Consider the following 15719-nt stretch of genomic DNA (forward strand, 5'->3'; position numbering starts at 1 on the left):
GAGTGAGAGGTAGGCAAATAAACACCCACCAGGAGCTAAGTGGTAGAGCACACACTTTGCATGCAGAAGATCCTTGGTTCAATCCTCAGGATCTCCAGGTAGGGCTAAGGAGAATCCTGCCTGAAACTTTGGAGAGCCACAGCCAGACAGTTTCAACAATACTGAGCTAGATGGTCCATGATCTGACTCAGTCTGTACAAGGCACCTTCCTATGTTCCTGTGTTCTTATGTTCTGCATTGGAATGGTGAAGAAGAGATGGGATACTTGTCAGTGGGCCCATTGTTCGGGTGTGGGCCCTTGCAGGTGGCCAACCATATCAACCCTTGACACCAGCCTTTGCTGTTGTTGTTAAATTTTAGAAGACCTTCCTTCTGGGTAACAATGTTTAGCTATGGTACCTTAAAATTGACTATGGATTTTAAGGGACTAGTTGTTTTTAAAGTTTTTTAAGTGTTTTACAGCTGCTTGTTTATCCACATGAAAGGGTGTGTGTGTGTGTGTGTGTGTGTGTGTTCTAATCTGCTTTATTCCTGGCTTTATTGTTTTATTATGCTTTTCTATTAAGGAGAAGGTTCAGGGAATGCTGATCAGATTTGCAGATGACACAAAATTGGGTGGGATAGCTAATACTTTGGAAGACAGAAACAAAATTCAAAGTGATCTTGATAGACTGGAGTGCTGGGCAGAAAACAATAGAAGGAAATTTAATAGGGATAAATGCTAAGTTCTGCACCTAGGAAAAAGAAACCAAATGCACAGTTACAAGATGGGGGATATACATGGCTCAACAACACTACAAGTGAGAAGGATCTTGGAATTGTTGTCGATCACAAGCTGAATATGAGCCAACAATGTGCTGTGGCTGCAAAAAAGGCAAATGCTCTTTTGGGCTGCATTAAGAGAAGCATAGCTTCCAAATCCCAGGAAGTACTAGTTCCCCTCTACTCTGCACTGGTTAGGCCTCATCTGGAGTACTGTGTCCAGTTCTGGGCACCACTTTTTAAGAAGGATGCAGACAAACTGGAGAGGGTTCAGAGGAGGGCAGCAAAGATGGGGTTGGACTCGATGGCCTTGTAGGCCCCTTCCAACCCTACTATTCTATGATTCTATGATGATCAGGGGACTGGAAACAGAGCCCTATGAAGAGAGACTGAAAGAACTGGGCATGTTTAGCCCTTGAGAAGAGAAGACTAAGGGGAGAGATGATAGCGCTCTTCAAGTACTTGACAGGTTGTCCCAGACAGGAAGGCCAGGATGTCTTCTCGATCGCAGAGTGCAGGACACGGAATAATGGGCTCAGCTTACAGGAACCCAGATTCCAGCTGAACATCAGGAAAAACTTCCTGACTGTTAGAGCAATGCGACAACGGAACTAATTGCCCAGGGAGGTGGTGGGCTCTCCCACGCTGGAGGCATTCGAGACGAGGCTGGACAGCCATCTGTCAGGGATGCTCTGACTTAGATTCCTGCATTGAGCAGGGGATTGGACCCAATGGCCTTGTAGGCCCCTTCCAACCCTACTATTCTATGATTCTATGATTTAGTCTAAGGCTGCAATGCTATACATGCTTACCTGGGAGTAAGTGGAGATTGCGTCTGTGTAGACTTATACACAGGATTGCATTATAAATTGCCTGGAGTACCCCAAAAGAGATGAACAAATAGTTAAAGGGGAAAAAAGAGAAGATTGAACTTTAGATCTTCAAATGTGAATCATCTAGTTGAATAATTAATTTCAAATAGAGTATTCCTTCAGGGAAGCTGCTGCGCAAGGCAGATTTATAAGCCAGTGTGCTTTTGGAACCAAATAATTACACACACACACACACATACACACACACACAAATGTATATATAGCTTCCCATGTATGATAATAATTTTGAGTCATTTTAATGCTTAGTTTTTACTACAGAAGAAGAATGCATTTTACTACCAGTATTGGCCCCAGGCCTGTAACCAAGTCACCTGTAGTGTTAGAGGGGCCTAGAGATCCCTAATGCTTTGCTTAGGTTCATTACTAGTACAATTCCCTTGCTAGTGGGCCTCTGAGCATGTGAGATGAGTCAAAGGTCGATAGCGGCCTCAGCACATTCCATGCTAACAAAAGCAAGTATCTTATCAGGGCCTAGTATGTGCCTGGGAAGTGAGGCTATGTTTATGCCAAGCTGCAGGTGTCTGTGCTGGGAAAGAGTCTATGCTGGGAATGAATGCTAATTAGCCCTTGCTGTTGTCATGCTGCCTCACCGCTGACATGTATGGTATAAAACCCATTTTACCCCATGGCTCTGGGTTCAGAGAAGCTGTCTGATCCAACCATTGGGTATGTCTGTGTGCTGACTGTACTCAATAAAGTATCTCTTTGTAATCTGATTTATCACTACCTTGGCACCTCTAAATTAAGAGTTCGAAGCCTACTTCAGGGGCAATACACCACCAAAAATGCATAAGCAGTCATTGGAAAAAAAAAAATGCAATCAGCCTTCTTGACAAATGGAACAAAATAGCAATGATGATGCTGTGGCGAATTCAGGTGCTCCTGACAATCTGTATAAATATACAAATCAAATGCTTTCATGAGAACATACAATAATAGTCTGTGAACAGGTTATTTTGGAGTATTATCTCCTTGAGGTCCACTTTTTTTTTGCATTTAATGTTTCTCCTTTCTTCTTCTTTTCTTTCTTGTTTCTGGTTATTTCTAATAGAGACTCAAGGAACTAAAACAGAGGGAGTTTGCACGCAATGTAGCCTCAAAATCAAGAAAAGATGAAAGGAAACAAGAAAAAGCCCTTCAACGCTTACACAAGTTAGCTGAACTCAGAAAAGAAGCTGCGTGGTGAGTGAAAAGTTATTAAAAGGTAAAAAGAGCAGGACAAGAATATCCCAGCTGACATGCTGTATCAGAAGGCCTCATGCCTATGAAGATCTCAAACCAGAACAAAGTGGATACATTTTCATGGCGCTCCCTCAACAGCAAGTGGCAATTAGATTTGGCACTATGCAAAGAAATACATGTTTTAATTTTATTTTTTTCATTTTTTTCAGCAGAACTAAAATGACCGGTATTCTACCTAAAATATGTTTTATATATATTTAATAAAGGTGATCATAGAAGTGAAAAACAGGAGGAAATGAGGTCAGTCATTTGAAGCTTGGCAGGAGGACTTCATTGACGAGGAAAGGAATTTACCTGCTTCCTGCTAGTCTGTGTGGCATCCCACAACCTTGTTAATTCCATAGGCTTGGATCCAAATGGATCCAATGGATCCAAACTTCCTTCCTGGTGGAGTAAAATGGAAGGAGGTGACTTTTGCCGATTCCCACTTCCCCCTGCTGGCCCTTGTGTGCCTTCTGAAAATCTACACCGTAAGGTTGAGGGACCCTCCCTCTGGAACAATGTGAGTGATGGAGAGTGCACGTAGTGGTGGGAGGGTCGGCAAAAGCCCACCCCCATTTCCACCAGCAGGATCCAGCCACCAGGTCTAAAGCTTTCTGTGGATAGAGGGAGCTCTTCTGTTCATAGGAGAAGTGTGGATCCAACCCCTGGTATTCTTATTCAAGTTGGGTGCCATCCCAGTTCCCACTGTAACTGGCTTATGGATTGCAAATGTCACCTTGATTACAAATTGTTACTGATCCATTTAAAAGGAACTTGAACTTCCTGTTAAATGGTAGTAATCTAGGAAGTGGAAGGGCAGCATTTGAGCTTCTTAAGAGGTGTTATCATGTCATCACTTTTGCCTCATTCACGGAATTTTATGTGACACATGTCTCCAGACATCATTGTCTTCTACTTGTGACCTTCCCTTGTTTCCCCACCATTGCTTCTGTCTTTGTTCTTACTGCAGAGAATCTGTGAAGGAAAAGAAAAGATGGAATTTCTATGCAATACTTTCTGGTTGGTTACATTAGGAGCCCTCCTTCTGGAAGTACCCATGTATTCTGTAAAGCACCATGGATACTGATGGTGCTATATGAATACTACTACTACAACCACCACCACCATCAATAATAATAATAATAATAATAATAATACAGTAGTAGTAGTAATAATAATACATAAACCATGATCTCTCAGAGCCCGTTAGCACATGACATTTCTCCTCTGCCCCCTTGGGTACAAAAAATGTACAAAATAGTTACAATGTATAATACAATCACGTGTGCAGATAAAACCATATTTTGCATGAGTACGCACACAGACATATGAAGCTGCCTTATAATGAGTCAGACAATTGGTCCATCTAGCTCAGTATTACCTACTCTGACTGGCAGCGGCTCTCCACAGTGTCCAGGAGAGGACTTTCCCATCACCTACTGCTTGACCATTTTTAAGAGGAGATACCAGGGATTGAACCTGTGAGTGGTCCTCTTGTGTTGGGTGCTATTTTCAATAATATGTTTTTCCCCCCTGTAAGTGTTATGTTTTTATTGTATTTTAACATATTGTTTTATTGTTTTAATCAATTTTAATTGATTCTGAAAGCCATCTTGAGTGCCATATTTGGTAGAATGGTGGAGTACAAATAAAACAAATGAATGAACAAACTGGAACCTTCTGCATGGAAAGCATGTGCTCTACCACTGAACTATGCCTCATATGTCTATTCCACATGGTGGTGGGGCAGCAGTCTGTTAGCACCTGAAGTTATCTTGGTCTGGCAAGCAGTAGGGATGTTGCGAGTGCCCAACAATGGGGTGGAGTCTGATGGATGCTGCTCACCAAGTCACAAGGCACTCATGGATGTGCTTGCTGAGTGCCACGCAGTCCGGGAGCACCCTGGAGCCACCCACTCCTTGCCTTTTTTATGCAAGATCAGGGCTCTGTAATTTCTGTATAGTTAATGTTGTGCAAAATGGCAGCCATACAGGGCCATCTATTCAACATTAGAGGTGTATAGGGGCCCTTTACACCTCTAATGTTGTAGAAATGGCCTTGTATGGCTGCCATTTTGCACAACATTAAATATATGAAAATTATGGAGCCATGGTCTTGTGTAAAAATGGCAGCTCACACCAAGGAGTAGGTGGCTTTGGGGTGCTCCCGAACCATTCACTGAGCCCTCCAGGGCTTACACAGCCCAGTAAGTGGGTGTGGATGGTATTGGCGACTTGGCGAGCGTGGATGAGTCCATCCATCCCTAGCCAGCAGCAGAAATCCCCACTTATGCTGTTCTGAGCGTTTAAAAGAGCCGGATAAAAATATAACAAATAAAACAACTAGACATGATGGGAGGTAATCACAATAAAGAATAGAATAGGATAATAATTTATTACAGTCACAGACCAATAACAGTGAATACGAACAGGATACATTGCATAATAAGGATATAAATATATTCACAGAAGAGCCAAAAGGGAGTTCTTCCTAATTTATATTGAGGAGAAAAAGAATTTAGCTACCTTTTCAGGAATGTAGATAGAGTCATCACCAAAACAGAAGGTTATCAGAGAGAATCAGTCTCTCTCTCTCTCTCTCTCTCTCTCTCTCTGGGCTCCCTTATACAAACTGAAGTAGAAAAGAACAGGGTCAACAGATTGTATCTGATTCCACAGGGCCAAAGTCACTCATTAAGCAGGATCTTGTTAAATCGGCCATTTAGCAAAGCAGAGGGCAACGAAGTAAGTATTCTCCTGTATTTGTAGATAGTTTAATGCCTTCCAGTATGTGGCTCTGGAAATTCCAAAATTTGAAAGGTTACTTAAGGGCAGTGAAAAACAAGACCTAGCAACTGCAGTTCCCAGATGGTGTAAATCTAGATCCATTATTTTATTTATTTATTTATTTATTTATTTCATTTCTATACCGCCCAATAGCCAAAGCTCTCTGGGAGGTTCACAAAAATTAAATCCGAACAACACACAATAAAACAATTTAAAATATACAGAACCTTAAAACCACAATATAGCAATACAACCACAATAAAACCTAGCAGCAGTGCAGGAGTTTAAAATACAGATTTAAAACAGCAAAGATAAAAATTTAGAAAGCTAAAATGCTAAAATGCCTGGGAAAATAAAAAGGTCTTCACCTGGCGCCGAAAGGAATACAATGTAGGAATACAATGTTATCCTTGAGGTAACAGAGAGCTGAGCCTTATTTAGGCCATGATTACCCAAAATGATGGGGACGGGGGGGCGGACACCTAGCATAAGAATTGTAACCCATATCAACTGATGACAAAGTAATCAGAGAGCAATAAGTGAATGTAACTGGAGAAAACACTGGAAAAGTGAGAACACAACCACCATATCAGGGCTAGAATCCTTCAAAGAATTTGTACATTGGTAAAAGTCTTCAGTGTCCAAGGGAAAAGGTTGCTACCGTATAAATTGTGGATTCCCTCAGATTGATTGTGGAATTAATAATTAAATAAGATTCCCCTCTTCCTTCCTTTCTTTTCCCCATCTCCCCCTCCCAATCAATGAACTCTCAACCGAAACAGCTGTTAACATGGAGTGAGAGAGAGAGAGAGAGAGAGAGAGAGGATAATATATGGAATGCCACGCATTTCTAACATAAGCAATTTCACTGCATCCTTTGCTGACAGCAGTATTCCTTGTACCTTCCCAAAGGACTGTCTGTGGAAATCCAAATTGCCAATCAAACTGGGATTCCATAAAAGCATGGTAAATTCCAAAAATATTTTGAGAATCTTTATCAGAATTTAAACAAAAGAAAGTAAAAATAAAACAATGTCAAACATTCCATTACATCAAGCAACAGTTCCTCAATGTCATAAACTACATATAGAATAGAAATTGCACACAGAGGACATCTTAGGACTGCTGATCTGTGCTGCTCTTCAAATGTGCAGAGTTTTACAGCCTTTATTGGGTGTGTTCAAAGTGCTAATAGCATTAATCTCATCTCTACAAATCATAGCCTCTTAGCACTATCTGATTGGATGTCATTTTGAAGGATCTCCTATAGTGTTGACAGGCAACAGGGTATGTAGCAATGTATAAAAAATTAATTTCAGATTGGCGGGGGGTGGTGGAATTTACCTCGTGTGCACCTCCCAGAGCTGATCAATACAATCTGCTGTCGAAGGGTGTACATTTCTGAGCTTGTGATGAGATCTGTGGAACAAAAGAAATGTTGTTCACAAAATGCATACATTTGGAACTTGCACATGAAAAAAATGCATAATTTTAAAAACTGTGCACAAGCACATTTTGATTAATAGGAGAAAATGTGTAGATTTCAAAAATGTGCACAATTAATAGAAACATTTGGAAAAAATGCATGTGAAAATATGCATGAATTTTCATGTGCGTAGAAAAGAACAACGTTTGCACTCAGACACAAGTTGGTATGAGCTTCGAGGTGGAATATGGGGAACCACAATTATCTTCAGTTTAGGGAGGGAGGAAAAATCCACCACAGACTCCAATGAGGCTGGATTCTTTAGAATCCGGCCCCCTGGAGTCTGTGGCATAATGGACTACCCCACCACCACCCCACGGAATCCCCCTGGGATGGACCCTGCCTGGTCGTCAGCAAGTCCGGTCCGTCCAGCTGCCCTCCGCCGCCCGCCGCTGCTTCTCTTCAGCAGCAAATGGCGTCCAGTGTAGTGGATGCCATTTTCATCCCTGCCTTTTGCCATGGTAGGCTATGTAAATAAAAAAGAGAATGGTATTTTCCCAAAATCAAAATAGATCTGAGAACTGTGATTTCATACACTTAGGTTATCAAGTATTAGCTGTAGTGCACATGAATTACCTACCCTCATTCAGCCTTTCAACTAGTGCTGTGCCAAAAAAAATTCTCCCACATTTTTTTCCCTGACTGTTCTCATTCAATTTGATAGAAGATAAATTGCTTTCAAAAAGAAATTCAGTGGTGAAGAAATTTTGGAGAAATCTCATGGGTTGGGGTTGGGTTTCTTGAGCTTACCTTCCTTAGGAGGGGATCAAGGAGTGAGCACAAGTGTCCTATCCGTCATTGTACAATCATCGATCTGGATGCCTGTAGGCTCCTCAGCTTCAATTAAAGCCCAGTTTAAGGCACCATGAGGTAATTCCTCCCAGAGGGCTTTTTCAAATCAGCATGTGCAGGCAGTTTGGGAGGCTAGTCACAATTAGGTAAGCTCAAAAACACCACAGACATAAATTATGAAACATCCTGAAAGAGGCCTCTTTCAGGGGGAGGGGAGAAAACTTTCAGGAAATTGGAGGACAGATTTTGGCAGAGCACTAACTCCACCTCATCCCTGGAGCTGGACACAACACTGCCCCCCCCCCTGCATTGCAGTGGATGCCAACCGGGGACCAGCCTGCCAATACAGTTGATGCTGTTGCAGCACGAAAACTCCTAAAACCCTTACCAAAAAAGAAAGAAGCTGTCCTATAGGCCCTGCCAATGGGGAGCCCTACTTGGGAGAACCTGATGAGAATTTATCCTCCCCCTGGTGAAATTGTCTCCCAAATTTCTCTGCCCACAAGTAAGGTGGAGAATTTCAAGAGGCCATTTGTGCATGGCTATACTTTTAACAGTCACTATTATTTCCCTTTTATGGATTTGCAACTGATTCTGATATATTGTCATAGCCTCCCAGTGAGTACATAGCTGAGTAGGGACTTGAATCCATTTTTTCGTAGACCTTCTCCGAAATCCTGCCTGCTGGCCTACACTTCTTACTGTTTTTGACATCAAATTATATTTTCCTCACCAGATCAAATTGACTAATAACCCTGGAGGTTTTTGTTTTTTTTTCATATTCCCTACTACTGGATGGTGCGGCTCATTATTTTACTAAACTTTATTCCTTCTCCTGTGTACACCTCTGGTTGTGTTCAGTACCCTATTCTTCTCTAATCTGAATGGTGCAGAATACTGTATCAGATTCAGGGATATCTGCATAGAAAGGAATTAATTGGAGGTGGGTATAATGGGTGACCTCAAAGTCCTCTACTACACATAAGATTCTGACTGTGAACCACAAACTATTTAAACCAGAAATTATTTAGCTCTGTAGGTTTCAGTACGGAGGAATCATTTTAAATCCAAGAACCCTGATTTAGCATGTTGCAGGCTGGGGTGCTCATGATTATTTCTTCCCTTGCTCCTCAGGCCTTTGTAACCTTTAAATAACTCACAGCTAGAGGTCCATATCCAACTCCCCATGCTGTGCTAATGATCACATTACACCTAATGGTATATTTATTAATGGTGGTACTTCAGAGAGGGTGAAGGACAATGGATCAGCCTCTGTGTATACATATCTGAAATTGCTAGCTTGGACCCCTGGGGTACTGTATACATTTAGATACTGCTATAAATGTTTTTGAAATACAGTTAAAGAGCTCTACATGCTACATCAGAGGAAATGCAAACCTGTCTGGTAGAGGGTAGCTGTGCTCTGAGAGCAACTATTTAAAATGACCGCAGGGGGTCCTATACTTATCTTCAGTCAACGACTCATGTGTCAAATCAGATGTGTTTAAAAGTCATTCCAAAATTGCTAGCACGACATGCATCCCCACACTGTAGTTAAAAACACAGAGGAGTGGGGGGCTGGAGATCAACAGAAGAGTGCATGCTTTGCATACATGAGGCTCCAAGTTCAGCTGTACGCATTTCTTGTGAAATGAGCAAGGATAGCGCTACTCTGTCGAACAGACTCTGGAGAGATGCTGTCCATTGGGGTTCTAGACTTCCCACCAAATTCCACATCAAGCAAGATTTGGGAGAAACGTGGATGATCCCTTTCAGGCAAAATATCAGTAATGGAAACAAGCCCTGGGCTAACACACCCTCCCTTTGCTGAACCTTCACTCAACTCAGTTCCAGTTGTGTAAGGTCCCAGTTGTTTTCACAATGGACATGAATGGCACGAACGTGGCCTACTTCTCTTCAGGCTCCTGTTCACACTGAAGGTTCTCCTCTGGTGGCAAGGATTGATCCCATGTCCCATTGAATTCAAAACCTACATGCTGAAGGCTGTGTGGGTATGAACTGGACCTAATTTCTCTAAAGCAACATTCAAGACAAATTCTGCCATTCTAGGAGATTGGCATAGAAGACCCATGGAAAACTTCCAACTAGTTCTGTCCTTGTAGCTTTCAAATAAAAGGCTAGTTCAGTGGCCTAGCTGTCTTCCTGATGTCCTTCTAAGACAAAGAGAAGAAAAGGGAGCTGGGGGTTAAATGCACATCAGAGACACAGTGCTATTGTGTCTTTCCCCCCAACACACACAAAAGAGAACCCACATTAGACTCAGCATCTAAATATGTGTTCGTTTTTCCAAGACACAGAGAGCTGCTATGTGGAATGAAATGTGGTCTGACACACTGAAGGAGAATGAGTGGAATACCTGAGATGTTTTGCAGCATACTTCACAGTATGGTCAAGCTTCAAACCCGATATGTTAATATTTATGTATTTATTTACTTACTAAATGTATTATGAATAGCTCTCCAGGCAGCTAACAATAATAAAATACAAATTAAAACAAAGTTTTGATTGAAACATAACAAAAACAAATCAATGCACAATGCAGCAGTAAAAGTCACAAAACACAACACTGATACAATTCTTTTTCAATAGACATAGTCTTAACCACAATAAATATTCATAGTAATTATTTGTACTAAAAAAAACAAAACCCAGTGCCAGCAGAGGGCCCAGCAGGGCTCTTTGCAGTGGCAATGAACAGCATTACTAAAACAACCAGCATCAGGATTTCAACAGGTTCTGCATGTTGATCTGTGTTTCATGGAAGGAAGGACCAGAAGACAGAGAGTAGCTTACTTCTTATTTTTCATCAGGTGGATTCTCTGCTATTGATCAGGGTGTCAGGGGTCTGTATCATCTGGAACCTGCCAAGGTGCATGCCTCAGCAGCACCCCCACTGCCAACACCGGAGACCCCCGCTGCACCTCCTCCTTGTTGTTGCTGCCTCGCCTCTCTAACAAGCAGTGACAGAAGCAAGGAGAAGGACCAGCAGGCTGCTTGTTTCTTGCTCTCCCATTGGGCAGTTGCATAGATTGAGCCCAGCAGAAGAGGACGATAGGAAGTAACAACAGCAGCAAGGAAGGGGTGGATGACCACTCAGGAAAGGGACTCCATAAGGATATCTTGCCCAAGGGCCTCCCAAACCCTGGAGCTGGCATTGCTCATGGCAGAAGCTATGAACTGCTAGTAATGCCTCTGTAGCAACCAGAGCTCATCAGAGTTAGAGGAAATTTTGTAGTCAGGGCTTGGGCACAACGTACTCTTCAGCTCCCAAGAAATGCCGATATAAGTTGCATCTAAAATGCCAGGATTATGCTCTCTCTGTGTGTTTTGTTGTTGTTGTTGTTGTTTAAAGAACTGTTGTTGCCGCATTGAGAACTGTACTTTTCATATGCCTCTGAAGTCTTTGAACTGAAATTACAGAACGTTTCTTTTTTGGTTTGTTTTCTTTTAGCGCTCCGGGGAGTGGTCCTATGTTCAGATCCACAACGGTTACAGTCCGAGATAACTTTAATGACACCCCTCAACGTGCTCTCGTTGACTCTTCTAAAAAGGAAGAAGAATTCAGTGTTGCATTGTTGCGCAGCTCGAAGACTGCTGGCAGTCTTACATCTGTTGCTTCTTTGTCACCTGAATCTGTAAATAGCTGTACGCCGGAGATTAAAAAGCATGGGGATCAAATGCAGGGCCTACATGGACATAAAGTGGGGTTCTCCTTTGCATTTCCTAAGAAAGCGGCAGTCAAACTAGAATCGTCAGCTGCTGCTTTCTATGAATATAATGATGAAACATCTGCTGAACATGGACTTAGCCGAAGAAGTCGGTTTGTTCCTGGGCCTTGCAACCTCCAGGCTTCATCAGCTGAAGAAGTAGTTCTGTGTTCTGAGGAGAAACCAAGCTCCATTGCTCCACTCATAGAAAAACATGCCAACAATACAGAATCTACCCTGGTGCAGCACTCCAATGAACCGCCTGGCGAGCAGAACATGATACAGGAGGTCACAGAATTAACATCCCCACTTCCTCCTTCTAAAGGAGCTGGGCTTGGCGATTTGGATAGTGTTTGTGTTAATGTGGATCCAGTGGCCTGGCTTGATGAAACACTGTCCAGCATGGCCCTTGGGAATCAAGCCCTCCCTGGTGAAAGCCATAGTGATGAGCACAATGGAAACGAATGTACAGGTCCCCCCGTGAATGAAGAATGCTTATCACAGCACAATACCTGGGAAGAAAATGATCAGAACATAAGCAGCCATTCACCCACTACTGAAGCTGACATTAAAAAATACTCATCTGATGGACTGGTTCCAGTAAATTCTGAAGGGGAAATGATAGCTTTGCCTTGGAAACAGAACTCACAAAAAAGACTGTGTGAGCCATTTGTTCCTGTGCTTAACAAACATGGATCAACCATTCTCCAGTGGCCATCTGAAATGCTAATTTACACCAACACGGAACCATCTATTTCATATAGCTGTAATCCTTTATGCTTTGACTTCAGGTCCTCAAGACCGAACGAATGCCTGGAAAAAAATAAACCGCAGTCAGATATGCTTAATTCTTCCCATAAGGCTGAACTTAGCCAGGGCTTGGTTTTAGATCATGCAGATGAATCTCTTTCAGTGAATGCTGATTGTACAACTGACATCAATGCACATCCATGCAACAATGCAACATCAGTCACAACGGATGTTTCCTTAGCAGAGTGTTGTAATCCTGAAAAAAGCCAAGACAAATTAGGCTTGGATACTTTGTGGACAACTGAAAATAAAGAAAAATACCATAATCCTCCAAAATGTATACAAGAGAGCTCACCTACCAATGAACAACAAAACAAAGTCTGGATCAAAAGAACACATGAAAAGTGGTTTCATAAAAACAGGAAGAGGAAAAGGAGGAGAAAGCTATGTCATCACTATGACGAGGAATCGATTGAGACAGATACTGACATTTCTCCAGAAGCTGAACAGCAAAATAATTGTGGTGTTGTTCCTAAACATCAGAAGCTTCCTAGTACTCTGGAACAAGGTCTAAGTGGGAATGGACTAGGGGATTCAGTTGTGGAATTATTACAGCAGACATCTGAAAATCTTGGGGTTGAGAACAATGTAACCATATCTACATCCACACAAGACCATGACAATAACAGTCTACAACCAGTTTGGAACACAAAAGATGATAGGGACTGTTGCATTAACTCTAACAATCTGTGGAAAAGGAACAAGCCAATTTCTCACAGACAATCAAATAGACCAGGATTGAATTCTGGAAGATGCAACTCGGTTTGCTCAAGAGCATTTTGTAGCTGGAGTATCCGAAGATTTAGCAGTAGCCCAGACCATAAACATTTAGGCTATTGCCCTAATGAAAAATGCACAAATCAAACACAGTCCATCAAGAGAGCCTACAATTCTCTCTCAGATGAGCCAGAGAGATCCCATAGAAAACGAAGACATCATATGCACTCCTGTTCATCAGATGAAAGTTCAAATGCACAAACCTGTTTCTCAGAAGAGAATTTGAGGCAAACACATAACACAGAAGCACCTTGTAAACCTAAACGGAAACGAAGGAGGAAGAGAACAAGACTTCATCATATGTTTATAGAGAGGGTGCCAAGGAGGAATATAAGTGTCAGCTCTCCAAAAGAGGTCTCTCTGTTCAGCCATTCTCCCAAACTATCAACTGAAGAAAACACAGAGCAAACAAAAACCCTGTCTATCACAGATTATGCAACTAATATGGAAAAAACAGTGCAGACAGTAGAAAGCCAAACAGCTTCACAATCTGAACATTTACTTTCATTAGAAAATATCAAAGGATCAAACTGTTCCATTGCAGAGAATACTCCCTATCTGAAAGAATTCACATATTCTGCTTCTCCTGTTACTGAACACAGTGTTCTGGCAACAATGAAAGCCAGGAACATGCTGGAAGAGGCAGAAAAACATGCCAATGTAAGTGTTCCTGAAATTCAGGCTCCTAATAAAGTGCCCAGTCTTGAAAGAAACCTGGACCCACCTCCCCCTAAAGCATATCTGTGCCATTATGAAGTGGCTGAGAATATCCCACAAGAAAAGCTACACCCATCAGCCAACGAGTGGCTGCGGTATAACCCTGGGATATTTAGTGCCCCACCACCTTTGCCTTTTAAAGAAGCACATATAAACGGCCATGCTTTCTTAACCACAGAACAAATACTTGCCCCGTTCACCTTGCCTGAACATGCACTGCTCTTGCCTCCAGAAAACCATGACAAATTCAAAGATCTGCAGTATGAGGCCTACCACCAGATCATCCAGCAAAACATGTTGGCTAGCAAAATGAAGCTGACCTTTCCTTCAACTGCAGTCCAGCCCTCCAGTGCCCCTCTGCAACCCTTGCCTTTGCAGCAGCCACTGTGTTCTACCTCTGTCACCACAATCCATCACACTGTTTTGCAACAGCATGCGGCGGCAGCCGCTGCCGCTGCTGCTGCCACCACATTTAAAGTCCTTCAGCCTCACCAACAGTTTCTCTCCCAAGTCCCGACTCTTTCACAGACACCTTTACCTCATTTGTCAGTTGGGCCAAGACTTTGTCCTGTGGGCCACGCAGCCATCGTTGGTCCACCCCAGTTACCACTCCTTCCACCTTCAGTCCTCCACCCAAGCCATTTGGCTTTCCCCCCTTTGCCACACACACTGTTTCCCTCCCTCCTATCACCGCACCCTGCAGTCATTCCTTTGCAGCCACTCTTCTAGGCCTCATGTTGAACACTGAAAATGGACGGGTGAGTCTTAAATGGAAGATACACCAGTTCATCGCAGGTTAGGACAAATCACTCTACCAATCAATGGACTATGATGAACAGGTCACAAAAGCCTCCTGATCTGGGAGCCATTTGCTATTGGCCTAACAATGCAAACATTTATGTGTAAAGTGCAGATTCATAATAAAATTAAAAGCACTGAATAGTCTGATATTAATACTATATATATATAGTATGTGTGTGTATATGTGTATATATATATATATATATATATATATACACACACACACATACACTATATATATATAGTCTGAAGATCATGTCTTAAAATATGTTACCATGTATATAAAATATATTTATAGTCCTGTAAGTTATGTTGTAAAGTATCCTCCTGGGTTGTTTTTTTAATTATATCTATGTATTTGCACCTAAGTAATGTTTAGACAGAGCTGATGCACTATGTTTTGTACAACATTCCTTATATAACCATAAATATAGTGAGAAAATCTCTCTTGCAATAATTTCTGTTTGTTTGTTTGTTATGGATTTAATAATATATTTTTTAAAAAATCATTTACTGTTAGCCTCATAGAGAGTCATTTCCTGCCATTTAAATAGTAGGCTCTGCTATGTTTGGGTAATCAAGTTTCCTTTCCTAAGCCTTCTCTGATTTATCATCAAGGCTCACACAGGCTGAAAACTTAAGGGGAAGACTCCTACTGAGAAGAAGACAAAGGGTAATAGATCTGACTGTATTAAGCAGCTTGATACTGTGGAAACAAATATTGCCCATTTGCAGTGTGCCCCTGAATGGTTGACTTAAAAAAAAAAAAAGCGGTGGGGGGAAGCATTCAGAAGAAAAGCAGGCACAAGGGACAGTTTCCACAATATGTTTCTAGCAGCCAACAGGCTTTCTGGTTTGTGTGCCTCCTCCTTATGGCCGCCTAAACATCCTCACAAAGCTCAGTAAGCCAGACTGGCAAGCAATTAGCCCAGCACAGCTTGTC

The 15719-nt window shown here is 42.0% G+C and overlaps 1 protein-coding gene across 2 annotated transcripts in view; it reads left to right on the forward strand.

The window, feature by feature from the left end:
* ZNF804A (zinc finger protein 804A) overlaps nucleotides 1–14704 on the forward strand; it is a 390152-nt gene extending 375448 nt beyond the window's left edge. The window contains exons 3-4 of one of the 2 annotated variants that reach the window (XM_084829868.1): nucleotides 2707–2837; nucleotides 11416–14704. In XM_084829868.1, coding sequence (XP_084685994.1) covers nucleotides 2707–2837; nucleotides 11416–14704 — 3420 coding nt within the window. The remainder of the gene's footprint in view (nucleotides 1–2706; nucleotides 2838–11415) is intronic. The other variant, XM_084829874.1, reaches the window with a different exon arrangement.
* Nucleotides 14705–15719: the final 1015 nt, after the last annotated feature.

The sequence above is a fragment of the Heloderma suspectum genome, chromosome 1, assembly GCF_057233095.1.
Source record: "Heloderma suspectum isolate Gila_16-S chromosome 1, 16-S_ref, whole genome shotgun sequence".
Classification (NCBI taxonomy): domain Eukaryota; kingdom Metazoa; phylum Chordata; class Lepidosauria; order Squamata; family Helodermatidae; genus Heloderma; species Heloderma suspectum.